At 49.0% G+C, this 15,724-nt stretch overlaps 1 protein-coding gene across 1 annotated transcript in view; it reads right to left on the bottom strand.

Moving 5' to 3' along the window:
- The window catches only part of LOC138246379 (cyclic nucleotide-binding domain-containing protein 2-like), a 1,069,494-nt gene that overhangs the window by 983,464 nt on the left and 70,306 nt on the right, over positions 1-15,724 (bottom strand). The window contains exon 5 of the mRNA XM_069200950.1: positions 5,595-5,683. Within this exon, the coding sequence (XP_069057051.1) occupies positions 5,595-5,683 (89 nt within the window). The remainder of the gene's footprint in view (positions 1-5,594; positions 5,684-15,724) is intronic.

Raw genomic sequence — 15,724 nt, 5'->3', positions numbered from 1 at the left:
TTAAAGATCTGGTTGGGGCTAGAAGTTGATGTAGATGCCAGTGATTTTGTTGCTGAAGAATATGGACAGCATGTTGGAGAGGTCCTGAGAAGGGGTGATGATGGTGGAGCTTACTACTGGGGAGGTAATATTGTTCACGTTGGCAAAGTTTTCCTTTGCACTACTGGTGCTGCCATCAATGTGGTCTCTCATCATGGAGCATTTGGTGGCTCTGGTCTGCTGATGGGAACATCTGAGGGCAGGTTTGTAGATGGTCTTGTCTGTGTCATTCTGGCTTTGCCTTTGTGTATGTTAGAGTTGCTTGCAGTGGAGCTCGGTCATTCTGAGTTTGCTTGTAGTCTGGTTCTTGTGGCTTTAATAGGCATGAAGGGAGCCACAATGTCTGCACATTTAGTGATCCAGTCATTGAAGTTGGTGATGGAGTCCAGGAGGCTGGTAATTTGTCAAGGTCAGCGGTGAGGAGGTTTGGAAGTTGTTCCAGTCTTGTCATGAGACTGATGGTGATGATTCTGCTGTGGTATAGTATGAGTAGGCTAAAGTTAACAAGGGCTTGATCAAACCAAGTGATCAATGTGGGCTTATTTACTGTTATGGCACTGAAACTAGGTATCCGGTGGATTGAGTGGAGCCTTCTACTCAATAAGTGAGGCCAAGGTGTGTTAGTTCTTCAAAGAACGAGGCCTTGTTGGGAATCAGTGAGGCCTCCCATGTGGAAGTTCAGGTCACTGAGGAGGATGAAGGTGCTGGAGTTGAAAATCAGTGGAATGACTAAATCTATGATGGTGTTACTGAAACTGGTGCATGATTATGGGGGAAAATATTGCTTAGAGTGTAGTTCGCATTAATGAGAAATTTGAATATCAGGTGCTCAATGCTTCTTGAGGTGGTTTCAGGTTGGTGGAGCAATGGATGCATTATTTGTGGATAATGGTGATACCACCTCTGGGTCTGTGTGTTTTGTCCTGTCTCGACAACCAAGTTTCAGTCAGGTGAAGCAGATTCAGTGAGGGATTGTGAGCAGGTCCCAAATCTCTGTGTGTTTAGTGAGGGATGCAGGATAGGGAGAAGTGCAGTGTGGTAGGAGCCAGGCGTGTGTAGTTGTGAATGAGATGAGCATTGAGTATTGGTGGTGCTGGTAAGGTGCAAGGTGGGTGCAGAGTGGTACAAGTGAAAAGGGTGCAAGTGAACTGGCAGATGGTGCAGGAGAATGCACCTTCCATGTTGTGTGAGGGAGGTCAGTGCAGCACTGGCAAATGCATCTGGAGTTCAAAATGTGAAGGGCCGCAGCAAGATTGTTGAGGGAGAAGAGGATCAGGGGATGTGCCACTGAGCACAGGCAGGATGCAGACCGGCTGACTGGCTTGCCTTCGTTCTGCCTTCAGCACACCTGCAGCACAGTCATTTATTAAGGGCTTGAGGGAGGAGGAGGAGAGCTGAGGTATTGGATGAGAGTGGCAGAGGTAATGGGTGGTGGGAGCAGAAGAGCACACCAACAAAAGGCAGGAAGGCTGCAGTAGCAAGGGCACAAGAATAGGATGGAACAAATGGGGGGAAGCAAAAAGAGGGGAAAAAGTGAGCACAAAGCAAAAAGGCAAGAAACAGAGTGCAGAGAGAGTAACAGTGGAGACAGGCAGAAGGAGAATGAGGTAGGACACTTCAGACTGCACAGAAGCCAGATCCACAATGGCTGAAACTGGTCAGAGGACAAGGCACAGCTAATTCAAAGTGGGGCAAGGTGGATCCTGTTTAAATCACGTTGGCCTCTGTTTTGCAAGTTTATGCATGTGGTATGAAACACTGATAAAAAGTTGTACCTTTTTACCCATAGCCTAACATTATACCATGTGGCTTTTCTATTGCCAGTTCTGTGGGGTAAACTTAAGGCCAAGTCTCTCCAAAAGTCACACAAATATGAAATTCTAACTTTTGAAAAAATGCAGGCCACAAACTTCAGTTTTGAAAGCAATATGGATTTCATGGTTAACCTTTGTATATAAATACAGAATTAAAATATAATGAATGGAACACAACGAGGAAATGTGAGGTGCAGCATTTGACCTAGCACACTGAGCCAACATCAACTAGTTTGGCTGACAGCCAAAAAGGGAGTGCTACAAGCCGCCCACCCTGTATTCAAAGCTACACCTTGCACCACTTCTTTGTATTTCTCACAACTAGTCACACCATAACAATCCTGGTTTCCTTCCAGCCTTCTTCTTCTTATAATATTCATTCCTCAAGCACTCCCCAGGTTTCACATCATTTGTGCTAATAGATCCTCTTCTCTGGAGTGCCTCCCACCCCACAGTCTGCCCCTCTTTCATTTTTTTTTAAATCTGATTCTACGTAATGAATCCCAAGATAACTCACCTGTGAAACCTTAACCTTCCCTCTTTTATATATACAAATATAATGATATTCATACGTTACATAATGTCCACCTTAGTAGGAAAAAGTGCTCCCAATTGGCTCAAAAAACCAGCATGCTGCTGGGAGAAAATGATCCTTTATTTAGCTTAGACTGTTCCCTCTGACATCACGAAAAATGACTGTCGGTGTTGAATAAGCCTCACACGAAAAATGTATCACATTTGAGCCATAGAGTAAAGGCGATCCATGCAAAACAACATGGAATGAAAAGTTTTCATTGATATGGTTCCATGTAGCTCTACAGGTTTATTTACAGATGGAACCACATGCTAATGTGCACAATCAAAAGTGTACGCCCCGCAGAGGATGGAAAAGGATAAAATGCCTTTATAAAAGAATATCTGAAATGTTTCACACAAGGGCACAGCTGGGGCCGAACACTTATTCAAAAGGGCATCATTAAGAGTTGGCCTGACTTTGCTGCGGAGGTAAAGGAGACCCGAATTTAAATTATCTCCAAGCAAAGTCCAACCATTGTGAGTCTTTTCCCTTAAATGGGTCTGAATGTATCAGGCGCTTTAAAAGGCAGTGCTACATCTAATGGCTGCTCTGAGCAAGCGGGAATTATTTGTGAAAGTTTTGGTGGAAAGTGGAGGGGAGGGACGGCCCCTCCATGTGGGTGGAGGAGCATCGCCCCGCCCAACAAAATGCCCCTCTTCAGCATCTTATTTTATTTATTTTTCAGCACCCCATCTTGAGTGTCAGGGCGGGGCAACTGCTGCCGACTAGCAGCAAGGAGCTGTGCACTTGTTCAAAGTGCACATGTCCATCTGGCTGGCGGTCTTGTGACGGCCAGCCTGACATGCGCACTTTAAATTTCTCTAACCCTGATGTCTTAAGACAGCTGAGTTAGACAAAGCACAGGCCTGTAGTGCACTGGTGAGTGCTGAGAGAGGCCACTCCTACCAATCCTGACACTGGTTTCATTCTGGTTACCAGCATGAAACCAGAGTCAGGATTGGCTTGTGCAGTTTCCTGGGTCCCGTGAATGTTGCACATCTGAGCTGGGAGAAACAGCGAGAGGAGAGAAAATCACCGTCAGGTAAATGCCTTTTAAAAAAAATATATTATTGTGTCCCCCCCCATTGTAAATATGAGCCAACCGCCACTGGTGGAGGGGTGTACTGTTGGAGGAGCAGTGATGGGGCACACTGTCTGGGGAAGCATATTCTACTCCCCCTAGACTGCAGCAGGGGCCCAAAATGCTGCTGCCCGTGGCCAAGGTCTTGCATCAAGTCTTGCAGGTCCTGGTGTCTCTGGGCCCAGAAATGTCAAATCCAGAGTTTATGGACCAGATCATTCCAGGCCCTGTCGCATTTGAAATGGGGACTTGGGCTCAAATATCCCAATTCGAAATGAGGCCTAATGTTTTAGCATTTAACACTATAGCCACACTAATTAAACTGTGTAACAAGTGTGGCAAAATTAAAAGATTACCATCCTCAATGACATAAACTAATACTATGTTTCTGCAAAACAATGTCCTCTAGACATACAAATACATCAATGCTTCCAGCAGAATGATTAATTATTCCAAAAAATAATCAGAAAAAACACTTCTTTATAAAAACAAGTATTGACAAAGTCAATAGGTTTCGCCTCTACGAAATCTATTGATTCTGTCAATCCTTTTTAGACATGTCATACAGCATTAATAGGTGTGGTGCAGCATGTCTTTAAAAAATAAAATTGCTATAACGTGGCCAACATTGACCACATTAAAATGTAACAGTGCCCATGTCATAATTTTTTTTTTACTTTAAGAAATGCAGCACAGCAGCAATAGCTGCTGTGTCACATGTCTAAACAAACATTAACAAAACCATTAGATTTCGTAGAGGCGAAATCTATTGGCTTTGCTAATGCTTGTTGTTTGATGAAGTTTCCTAGCTAATGCCCACACAAAATGCTAAATGGAATGCACACCCTAAAACAAAACTCTTCTAAGAATGTTTTCTTAAGGGCTCACAACGGCTAAGCGAAACTTGAATTAACAGTAATTGAAAATGCAAACGGGTGCCTTAAAGGCCAGTTCCAAACAACAATTTGACTTTTTACTTTTTAAAGACAGTCTGCAAGGCAGGGCTGCCTATAAATATAACAGCAGGCAACACAGCAGTGCACACTCAAGTGCAGGAAATATACTGGGCCTTCAAACTTCCTTGTCCTATTATGTACTAGGGACTTACAGGTAATTGTATTACTTTACCAAATACCTTTTATTCAGAGCACTGACCCTGGGCCTGGTTAGCAGGTGAAGTTCTCTGGGATTCAGGGGGAGAAGGTGGACCTTGACTCTATCTCATCTCATACCTCTCAAGGAGTGTGTTCTCCCCACAATGCACCCTGACCATATACAGGGCCTCTCTATTGCAGAGTTCTCTAACATACACCCCATCTCTATCCCTACAAGTTATTATAAGAGCAACCACTCAAGCAACTCTGCTATTCCCCCACTCTACACTGTTATTCAGACATCACACACATATGTGTTATAAACAGCTTTTGACATGCAAAAACTTCAAACAGTATTTTATTAATCCCCTTTCACGCTTACTTGCACTCAGTTATCACTTGGTTACTGCAAATGGGGTAGGAGTACTCCTACAGCTGCATTAAAACCAGGACTGGCAACACACACCAGATGGGTGATAGAGACTAATTAGTATACTGTTTTCTCATTTGAGTAGCTGTGTGAGTAATTTTTGTAATTTACTGCCATGTAATTACGTGAAATTTCAGAAAAAATTACACAAATGTATAAGTAACTGTGCAAAATGGCAATTCACCATTTAACAATATATTTTATTGCGAAATGCACACTAGCATCAATATTTGAAGCAAGGATGCATTGTGGGCTAAAAAACACAAAAAACACAACTGCCACAAACAACATCTGCTCACTTTTGGGTTGTTTGCGTTCCTCACGACCTCCACTACTATAATTTTGTCACATATGGAGTTGTAATTGCAATATGTGGCAGAATGGCAGAATTTCAGGAATTTTTCATAGTAGAATTACCAAGAAATCCCAAAATTATATGAATTACATCAAATTGAAATATTGTAACTAAAGCTTTTGTAAAACCAGTTGGTGATGTAAGAAATGTTTCCCTTTGCAGTAACGATTGATCTTTAAACGAAAAGCTTAGGGTCGTACTCACTTTTGGTAAACTACAACCTGGCAAAGATGGAGCTGAATTCTCTCAGGTAAATTCTGAAATGCTCTATTCTTCTTGAGACACACTTGTACCTATATAGAAGAAAACAAAAAGAAAAACACTTTATCAATAAGGTTGGTAAAGAGTATGCCATAGTCTAGGTCAGTGGTTCCCAACCTTTTGATTACTGTGGACCCCCACTTTAACATTGATGGAACCCAGGGACCCCCACTGAATCATCATGGGAATCCAGGGACCCCCACCTGAGTCATTACTGGACGCTGATGACCTAATTTGTCAATATTTGTTAATATTTTTTAATTTTCTAGGCTCTCGCGGACCCCCTGAGAAGGCTTTGCGGACCCCCAGGGGTTTCCGGACCACAGGTTGGGAACCACTGGTCTAGGTAAATGCTATGACCCTAAATACAGTCTTTGAGCTATTCTGGTATTTTAAGTTTATTGCGTTTTGGTGAAACAATGCTTTGGTACCACTGTCCCAAACTGTTTTGTATTGCTATGGATTGAAGACCGAGAATGCTGGCAGTAAATGTTTTAACTTTGCCACTGTCCTTATAGACAGCATTATGACTCTTTTCTGATCGATGCAAGTAAGGATGACTGGTATTTAAACACACAGACAGAATATGCCCTTCTGTGATTGGTTTGTTTCCTAGTGTTAGTTAGTCGTTTTGAATTTCATTAAAATTGTATAAACAGCTTTGAATGTGAAAATGATACTAATATATTGTTTACCATAAACTTATTAATAATCAGTCTGTTTTATAGAGCAGGAGTCTTAATAACAAAGTTAGAAAATAGTTGCAAGTTGTTGCAAGATGTTGAGTCATGTATGAGCACATACATGAGACATTTAATTAGCATTTAGACTTGTAAATACAGTGAGCAGTCCCATCACTTCTAGGACCCAGTAGGAGGAAAGTTTGATTAAATTCCACTCTGCAGCTATAGCTGACTTCCTGGCTTCTGCATGCACGCCAGGTACACTGTGTGTTCTGCCACTCACCACATCTTATTCTTTGTACACGTACCAAGAAAAACGTTGATCTTCTTTGAAGATTAATCTGTGAAATTCCATGGTTTGCATGAACATTATGAATGTATTTTGGAAGAACAGATAGATTTTCTGGTCACCTCCAACACTGGATCCAACAGTGACATCCCTTCCTTTCTTGTCTGTATATTAACTAACTCAAACAATGCATCGGTATCTTGCACCACTAAGCTCTCTCACCGTCACTTCAACTAAACCATGCTCCACCCATGTTTCAATGTAAAACCTTTGTCACACTGACTATAGCCTAACCTCTGTAAACTTATCAAACAGACATAGACCATTCCCACTGAGACGTGCACGTCTTCCACTGATTTTCACACCCCTTCCACAAAACACACTTCACTGCATTGCTAACATTCCTTTTTTGTTTATGTACAATGACTTCTGCAGTATAATCAGCAGCGGCTCCTCTGCTACAAATCACCTTTAACAAACGAAAAGATAATAAACTATGGTGGTCATTACAACCCTGGCGGTTGGTGTTAAAGCGGCGGTAAAACCGCCAACAGGCCGGCAGAAAAATGGAATTACGACCGTGGCGGAAACCGCCAACATAGACAGCCACTTTAACACTCCGACCGCCAAGGCGGTACAAGCAAACACTGCAGCGGTAACCGCCAACAGACAGGCGGAGGACAATGTACCGCCCACAGAATTACAACAGTCCAATCCGCCACCTTTTCCGGGGCTGATTCACCGCGAACAAAAACACGGCGGAAACAAGACTTGGAAGGGGAAACGCTCACCTCTACACACCCCACGAGGAACCAGGATGCCATGGAACCCGAGCTCCAGATTCTTCCAGCCTTTATCTTCCTGCTCCTCTAGCAGGAGCACGAACGCCGGCAGCGAAGACCACGGTGAGTACTGCACCTACGACATAGGAGAAGGGGAGGGAAAAAACAGTGACACACACACACACACACGCAACACGCAAAACCCCCACCCCCACCCTCACCCACGACAACAAAAACACTATAACATCATGATACATTACAGCTACACCCCCAACCCCTCTGGAAGAATGCAAGGACAAATGGAAATGAGTCGAATGATTGTAATATATTCAAATACAGTAATCAAAAATATATACATATATAAAGATATGTAAACTATAAACAAATATATACACCAAGAATACAAGTCCAAGGTATTCCGCTATCATAGTCCGTGGACCACTGGGCCCAAAAGGCATGGGCGAGGCCCACACAAGATACTCGAACAAGACGGAGAGAACACTGCTGGTGCATCAGATAGAAAAAAAACAGGCACCTCTGGGGCTAAGGAAGGGGGGGCACCTCAGCCGGATGAGTGCACAACGCCAGATCCACGAGGGGGCTCCACGCCCACTGTTCAATCCTGGGGAGTGCAAAGCCACAGTCTCTCAAGTCTATACAGTGAGTGGTTTGACCACTGTTCAATCCTGGGGAGTGCAAAGCCAGAGTCTCTCAAGTCTCTACAGTGGGTGGTTTGCCCACTGATTAATCCTGGGGAGTGCAAATCCACAGCCTCTCAAGTGGATAACATTCTCCACTGGTTCTGGAGGGGGCTTTGTGCCCAGAGTGCTTCATCCTGCCAAGGACTGAGGTAGTGGATGCCTTTCCCCACTGGTTCTGGAGGGGGCTTTGTGCCCAGAGTGCTTCATCCTGCCAAGGACAGAGGTAGTGGATGCCTTTCTCCACTGGTTCTGGAGGGGCCTTTGTGCGCAGAGTGCTTCATCCTGCTCGTGGTGGCCTCAGTAGCGTCGGAATCTTTGGCGCTCACTGGCCTGCAGTGCTTGTTGCAGCGGTGTCCTGGGCAGCGGTGCTGGTGGTGGCGGTGTCCTGGGCAGTGGTGCTGGTGGCGGCGGTGTCCTGGGCAGCGGTGCTGGTGGCAGTGGTCCTGGGCAGCGGTGCTGGTAGCGACGGTGTCCTGGGCAGCGGGGCTGGTGGCGGCGGTGTCCTAGGCAGCGGTGCTGGTGGCGTGGGTGTCCTGGGCAGCGGTGCTGGTGGCGGCGGTGTCCTGGGCAGCGAGGCTGGTGGCAGTGGTGTCCTGGGCAGCGGGGCTGGTGGCAGTCTTGTCCGCCGTGCAGCTTTTCCCAGACTTGCCGGTTTTACTGTGCCCCTTCCCCACCTTGGATGGTGGCGCAGCTGTCTCCACACTCCCAACTGTACCCCTGGGAGCGGCTTAGCTGGCTGATTTCTTTCCTCTCTCCCGCCGGGCTCTGGCCAACTTTTTGTGCTTTACAGGTGGGGGACTGTCCGTGCTCTGGCTCCTTGCCACACTGGCTGCCCTGCTGTCTGGCGCACTCCAGAAGCCGGTTACTACTGGCACCACTGGTCCCGCAGATGTTGTGGCTGAGGTGCTGGGTTGGGACCTGCAGAGGTGGGCCCTAGGAGACTGAAGGGTGGGGGAGGTGAGGGGAAGAGGTCAAAGTTGGACAGGAAAAGTTTTTGGGGAACACTGGGACGGGTAGATGGAGGGGGTTTGGGAGTGGAGGAAGAGGTAGTGGTTGTAGGAGGTGTACATTTGGTGACTTTGGGTGAAGGTGCATGGGCTGGAGGCTGTTGTGAGATGGATGGCTGTTGGGTGGGTGTGTGGCGCCGTTTCTGTACCTTGGGAGGTGGGCTCACAGACACACTGGTAGAGGAAAGAGGGGATGTGTGAATGGTTGTGGGGGTGGTGACTGCACATGAGCGGGGTGTGGTGGTGGGTGTGCTGGTGATGGACGTAGTGTCTGGGGATGTAGTGCATGCAGGTGTGAGTGGAGATGAGACAGGCGGGGAGGAGGGAGACGAGGAGGAGGGGGACACAGTGGAGGCAGTGGATGTTGGTGTGTCTGCATGTGTATGATGCTTGTGTGAGTGCCTGTGGGATGTGTGGTGCTTATGTTTGCCAGAGCTTCCCTTGTGTGTTGAGGTGTGTGCATGCTGGTCTGATGGTGTGCTTGGGATAGGATGAGGTACAGGGGTTTGGGTCTGGGTGGAGGAAGATGGAGGGGGGAGGCTAGAGACAGGGACAATGGCTGCCATCAGTGCTGAGGCCAGAGTCTGAAAAGCTTGCTGATGGGCTGCCTGACCAGAATGAATGCCCTCCAGGTATGCATTGGTTTGTTGCAACTGCCTCTCTACACCCTGGATGGCATTCAAAATGGTAGACTGCCCAACAGTGAGGGACCTGAGGAGGTCAATGGCCTCCTCACTGAGGGCAGCAGGGGTGACAGGGGCAGGGGCTGCGGTGCCTGGGACGAAGGAGATGCCCACCCTCCTGGGTGAGCGGGCACGGGACACATGCTGAGGGGCTGCTGGGAGGACGGTGCTGGTAGGGGGGGTTAGAGGCTGTACCTGTAGATGTGGGGGGCACAGATGGGCCCGCCACTGCAAGGGAGCTCCCATCAGAGGAGGAGTCTGTATCGCTGGTCTCAGCTTCTGTCCCCGCTGTGGAGCTCCCCTCGCCCTCCGTCCCACTGGTGAATTCAGACTCCGTTGTGTCACCCTCCAGGGCCATGTGGGATGCAGCTCCCTCCTGCTCTGGTGCCACTGCTCCTCCGCCTGATGATGCTAAGGCACACAAGAACAGGAAGACCACAAAAAGGGGGGGAGACAGAAGAAAGACATGTTCAGTGCATGCAATACCGCTACCATTGGCGGACACTACAGACACAGAAGCCCCCTGCACTACGCCGTGCACTTGGAGTTCCCTAATCAGTCCCAGGGACATGGGTTACAAGGCTATGCCCGATTGCTGCACACATTGGCACTTTACACAGGTGGGTTGGGGTGCCACAGGGCCTGCCTTAAGAAGGGACCTTGCCTACTAAACTGGACCTGGCCTAGGGGAACCCACAGCCCACCTCCCCCACCCAGACACCTCCAATGCGCGCTGAATCAGCAGAATGAGAGTGTTATCACCCCCTTGTGGCTGCTGTGATGCCCTCAAGCGCCCAACTCTGGGTACGCCACCGCCAGGATCCTGAACATCAAGGGGGTCATGGTGTGACGGGCACCCCTCCCACGTTGGGAGGCCATCCCCAGCTGGGCCTCCACCGTCTTCTTGCTCCAGCGGCGAATGTCCTCCCATCTTTTATGGCAGTGGGTGCTCTGTCTGTGGTAGACCCCCAGGGTCCGGACTTCCTTGGTGATGGCACGCCAAATGTCCTTCTTCTGGTGGGCGCTGACCTACAGGGATAGTACAGGGGGAAAAGGAGAAGATATTACCGTCCGCACCGTCATAGTCATTGGCCTGCATCCCTACCCTTGCCATGACGCACATGCACTCACCGTCGTTTCATGCACGCCTTATTCTCACCCCCTCTATCTTTCATTCACACCACTCCACACAGGCATTGCCCATACAGCATGCTCACAGTGTTCTTACCCGTTTGTCTGGAGGACCGTAGAGTAGCGTGTATTGGGGGAGGACCCTATCCACTATTTTCTCCAACTCCTCTGTGCTGAAGGCAGGGGCCCTTTCCCCAGACACACAAGCCATTGTCTCTTCCAGACTGAAGTCACAGCAGCACTTGCAGTGTAAGTCCTCTCCTGTCGAAGATCAGGTATCAAGTGACTGAACAAAGAGAAAATGGCGGTCACGTCCGTGGCGGTCCGTACCGTCACCACCGGCGTACATCGTCATTGGCTTCTGGGACCTATAGGGTCCAATATTAACCAATGCAGGATAGCGCCGCGGTCTTCGACCGCCTACCGCGACGGTGTACAACGCCAGCGCAGTTATCTCATATCCCCTTGTCCCACTTTACAGGTCAGGCATTTCATGGGCCCACATGGCATTATTTTGGACTGCGTCACACATATCTAGGCCTTGCTTAAACACTTAAACACTAATACAGGCATATGTCGATTTGCTAATATTTTCCGATTAAGCTGTGTTTACGTACCTCAGAGTTGGTTGACTCTCTGCTTGCTGTTCTCCTCCTGCTGTTCTCCTCCATAGGCACCGTCCGCTGGGGCATGTGAGGAGATGGCGGCATCCTCCGGTGTACAGACCGCTGGTGGACCTGTCGACAATGGAGGAGCGACATGTGATCATCACCTACAGACTTGATCGTACCACAATCCTGGAACTGTATGCCCAGTTGGAGCCAGACCTGATGTCAGCTATCCGCCATCCCACAGGAATCCCCCCTCAAGTGCAGGTGCTGTCAGTACTCCATTTCCTAGCAAGTGGGTCTTTTCAAACTACAGTGGCCATAGCATCAGGGATGTCCCAGCCTATGTTTTCCAACGTATTGTCCAGAGTGTTGTCTGCCTTGCTGAAACACATGCGGAGCTACATCGTTTTCCCTCAGGTGGAGGATTTGCCACCAGTGAAAGGTGACTTCTATGCCCTTGGACATATCCCCAACATCATAGGTGCCATTGATGGGACCCATGTGGCTTTGGTCCCCCCCACAGGAGTGAACAGGTGTACAGGAACCGGAAGAGTTATCATTCCATGAATGTACAAATGGTATGTTTGGCTGACCAGTACATCTCCCATGTGAATGCCATGTTCCCTGGCTCAGTGTATGACGCCTACATCCTGCAGAATAGCAGCATCCCTTCTGTGATGGGTCAACTCCAGAGGCACTGTGTGTGGCTATTAGGTGACTCTGGTTACCCCAACCTGTCATGGCTACTGACCCCAGTGAAGAATCCCAGGACAAGGGCAGAGGAACGCTACAATGAGGCCCATGGTCGAACTAGGAGGGTGATCGAGCGGACCTTCGGGCTCCTGAAGGCCAGGTTCAGGTGTCTGCATATGACAGGTGGATCCCTATTCTACTCACCAAAGAAGGTGTGCCAGATCATCGTGGTCTGCTGTATGCTTCACAACTTGGCTTTGCGACGACAGATGTCTTTTCTGCAGGAGGATGGTCCAGATGGAGGTGTTGTGGCAGCTGTGGAGCCTTTGGACAGTGAAGACGAGGAAGCAGAAGAAGAGGACATAGACAACAGGAATACGGTGATCCTGCAATACTTCCAGTGAGACACAGGTAAGAAGACAACACTGCCTGCTACATCTGATTTAATTCTACTACCTCTCATCTGTCTGTCATTTTCACCCAGTGTATGGCCACTGAGTTGTCACTTTCCCTTACGATTTCACAGATGTGGGTCCCACTGTGTGACATCTGCTTTGTTTCCGCATGGACTAGAGCTGTGTGACATAGGTATGTTGCCATTACATTTGATATAGCATTTTGCCACTGTTATTGCTAATACACATTTTTGAAAGCACAGACAGACTCCTGATTGTTTTGTGATTCAAGGGTGTTTATTTAAGTGTTTAATAGGGAGGGGGTTGTAAAATGGTCAAGGGTGATGGTGGAGGAACGTTCATGGCAGAGTCCAGTCTATTAGTCTCACAGGTGCATTGTCCAAAGGGGCATAGGAAGTGGAGCTAAGGCAGTTTAAGTATGGACAGGGTGACAAAGTGGGACAGAAGGATGACAATCAGGGTGGTCTCATTTCTTTGCGGGGTCTTGGCATTGTTCTCTGTCTTTGTCCTGGATCTCAGGGACCACTTGTGGGGTGGTTCTCCATCTGCAAGGGGTGGGGTGCTGGTGTAGTGGTCCTGTGGCGGTGCCTCCGGTCCACTAGCGCCGGTGGAGGTGGTGGGCAGTTCATCGTCCAGGCTAGTGTCAGGGGCCTCTTGTTGTGCCACAGTGTCCCTCCTGGTGTTCACGAGTTCCTTCAGCACCCCTACAATGGTGCCCAGGGTGGAATTGATGGATTTGAGTTCCTCCCTGAACCCCAAATACTGTTTCTCCTGCAGCCGCTGGGTCTCCTGAAACTTGGCCAGTACCATTTCCATTGTTTCCTGGGAATGGTGGTAGGCTCCCATGATGTTGGAGAGGGCCTTGTGGTGGGTGGGTTCCCTGGGCCTGTCCTCCCCCTGTCGCACAGCAGCCCTCCCAGTTCCCCTGTGTTCCTGGGCCTCTGTCCCCTGAACCGTGTGCCCACTACCACTGCCCCCACGTCCCTGGTGTTGTTGGGGTGGTGGCTGAGCCTGGGTTTCCTGTAGTGGTGGACACACTGCTGAATGACGTGTCCTGGGGACAGAGGTATGAGCCCGCTGGGTGGGTGCTGTGCTGGTGTTTCCAGAGGGGGGAAGCTCTGTAGTGGCCTGTGCCAGTGTGAGGGGAACTGACTGTCCTGAGGTCCCAGATGGGCCGGGCTGGTCATCTTGATCCAGTTGGACAGAGCTGCTGTCATCACTTGTGGGCCTCTTCTGTGGGTGGAGTGGACATATCTGGACCCTCCTGTCCAGTGACGTTGGGTAAGGGTCCTGAAGGGGTGTAAAGGCATGATTATTGCATCTGTGTGTGCCATGGTGTGCAACAGGTGAGTGACCGTGTACCCCAGTGCTTGCATTCCTGTGTAGGACCTTGTGTGATAATGGTTATGGGGGGTGTATGGGTATGTGCAGTGGCCATGCTTTGGTGATTGGTGTCCATGCTTTGGTGTTACATGCAGGGCTTGGGTTTGGGATGTGTGGTTTGTGATATTGGGACATACGTGAGGAGTTGGAGTGATGGGGGTGAGGGCGAGGGTGGGGGTATGTGATAGCATGCAGGTGGGTGGGGGATGAAGTACTTAAAAGTTTGACTTACCAGAGTCTATTCCTCCAGCTACTCCTGCGAGGCCCTCAGGATGCAGTATAGCCAAGACCTGCTCCTCCCATGTAGTGAGTTCTGGGGGAGGAGGTGGGGGTCCGCGCCAGTCCTCTGAACCGCAAGGTGGTGTCTTGAGACCACGGAATGCACCTTCCCCCGTAGGTCGTTCCACCTCTTCCTGATGTCATCCCGTGTTCTTGGGTGCTGTCCCACTGCGTTGACCCTGTCCATGATTTTTCGCCATAGCTCCATCTTCCTAGCTATGGTGGTGTGCTGCACCTGTGATCCGAATAGCTGTGGTTCTACCCGGATGATTTCCTCCACCATGACCCTGAGCTCCTCCTCAGAGAACCTGGGGTGTCTTTGCGGGGCAATGGGGTGGTGTGGGTGATGTGTGGGGTGGTGTGTGTAGGGATGTGTGGGGTGATATTTAGAGGTGGCTTGTGTGAGTTGCTTGGATGTTGTGTGAGTGATGGTGTTGAGTGCCTGTAGATGCTAGTTTGTAGATGGTGGTGTCTCTCTCTGGCCTTCAGTCGCAATTGTTGACGTAAGGGTTTGTGGGTGATGTGGGTGTGTGTTTTATATTGTATTGGGTGTGTGGGAGTGGTGTGTGTATGTGTATCAGGTGTGTGTTTTTGGAATTGTCCAATGTGGTAGTGTTTTGTGAATGTGTGTGTATTTTGAGCGCAGCGGTGTCTACCGCCAATGGAATACCACGGTTGAAAGACTGCAGCGTGGATTCGTGAGTCGTGATAGTGTGGGTGTATTCCTATCGGCGTGACGGTGGAGGTTTTGTGTTGTTGCCAGTTTATCACTGACCTTTGGTGTGGCGGACTTGTGTGGGTGTCTGTATTTTGGCGGATTCCGAGCTGTGGGTCATAATGGCCCAGCGGCATTCCGCAGCCACGGCAGTGTGTTGGCGGTCTTCTGCACGGCGGTAAGCAGCTTTTACCGCCAATGTTGTAATGACCCCCTATGTTTATTATCTTTTCATTTGCTAATGGAGTCGGGGATTGGGGATGATAGTTGAGAGGAGTGCACTGTGCACTCCCCTCGCTGGCCATGTATGTTTGGCCAGCCGTCTTGGTCCGGCCAAACATACATGCGCAGTAGGCTCTCTCCAGCCTGGCCTGCACAGTCTCCCAGTCTGCCGGGAGCACCCTGGCTGGGCGCTCCCAGCCAATCCTGACGCTGCTCCGAGCAGCATCAGGATTGTCCGCAGGGCAGGTTGTGAGCCTGTGCCTGCCTGCAGCAGCGGGAGAGGAGCGGCGCGGGAGCGGAGCCGGTAAGTGATTTAAAAAAATTTTTTTATTAATTTGAAAATCGTGGAATTTCATTTCCTTGAATTTTACAGAATTACATAAAAACTCTGCGGGAGTCTGTGGAGTTTAGCAAGTGGGCTCTCACTGTGATTTAGCACTGGTAGCTCTTTCCATGCTGGAAAGTCAGCAAGAATGGC

This window comes from Pleurodeles waltl, chromosome 1_2, assembly GCF_031143425.1.
Source record: "Pleurodeles waltl isolate 20211129_DDA chromosome 1_2, aPleWal1.hap1.20221129, whole genome shotgun sequence".
NCBI lineage: Eukaryota > Metazoa > Chordata > Amphibia > Caudata > Salamandridae > Pleurodeles > Pleurodeles waltl.
This window is presented reverse-complemented; position numbering and strand designations above follow the sequence as displayed.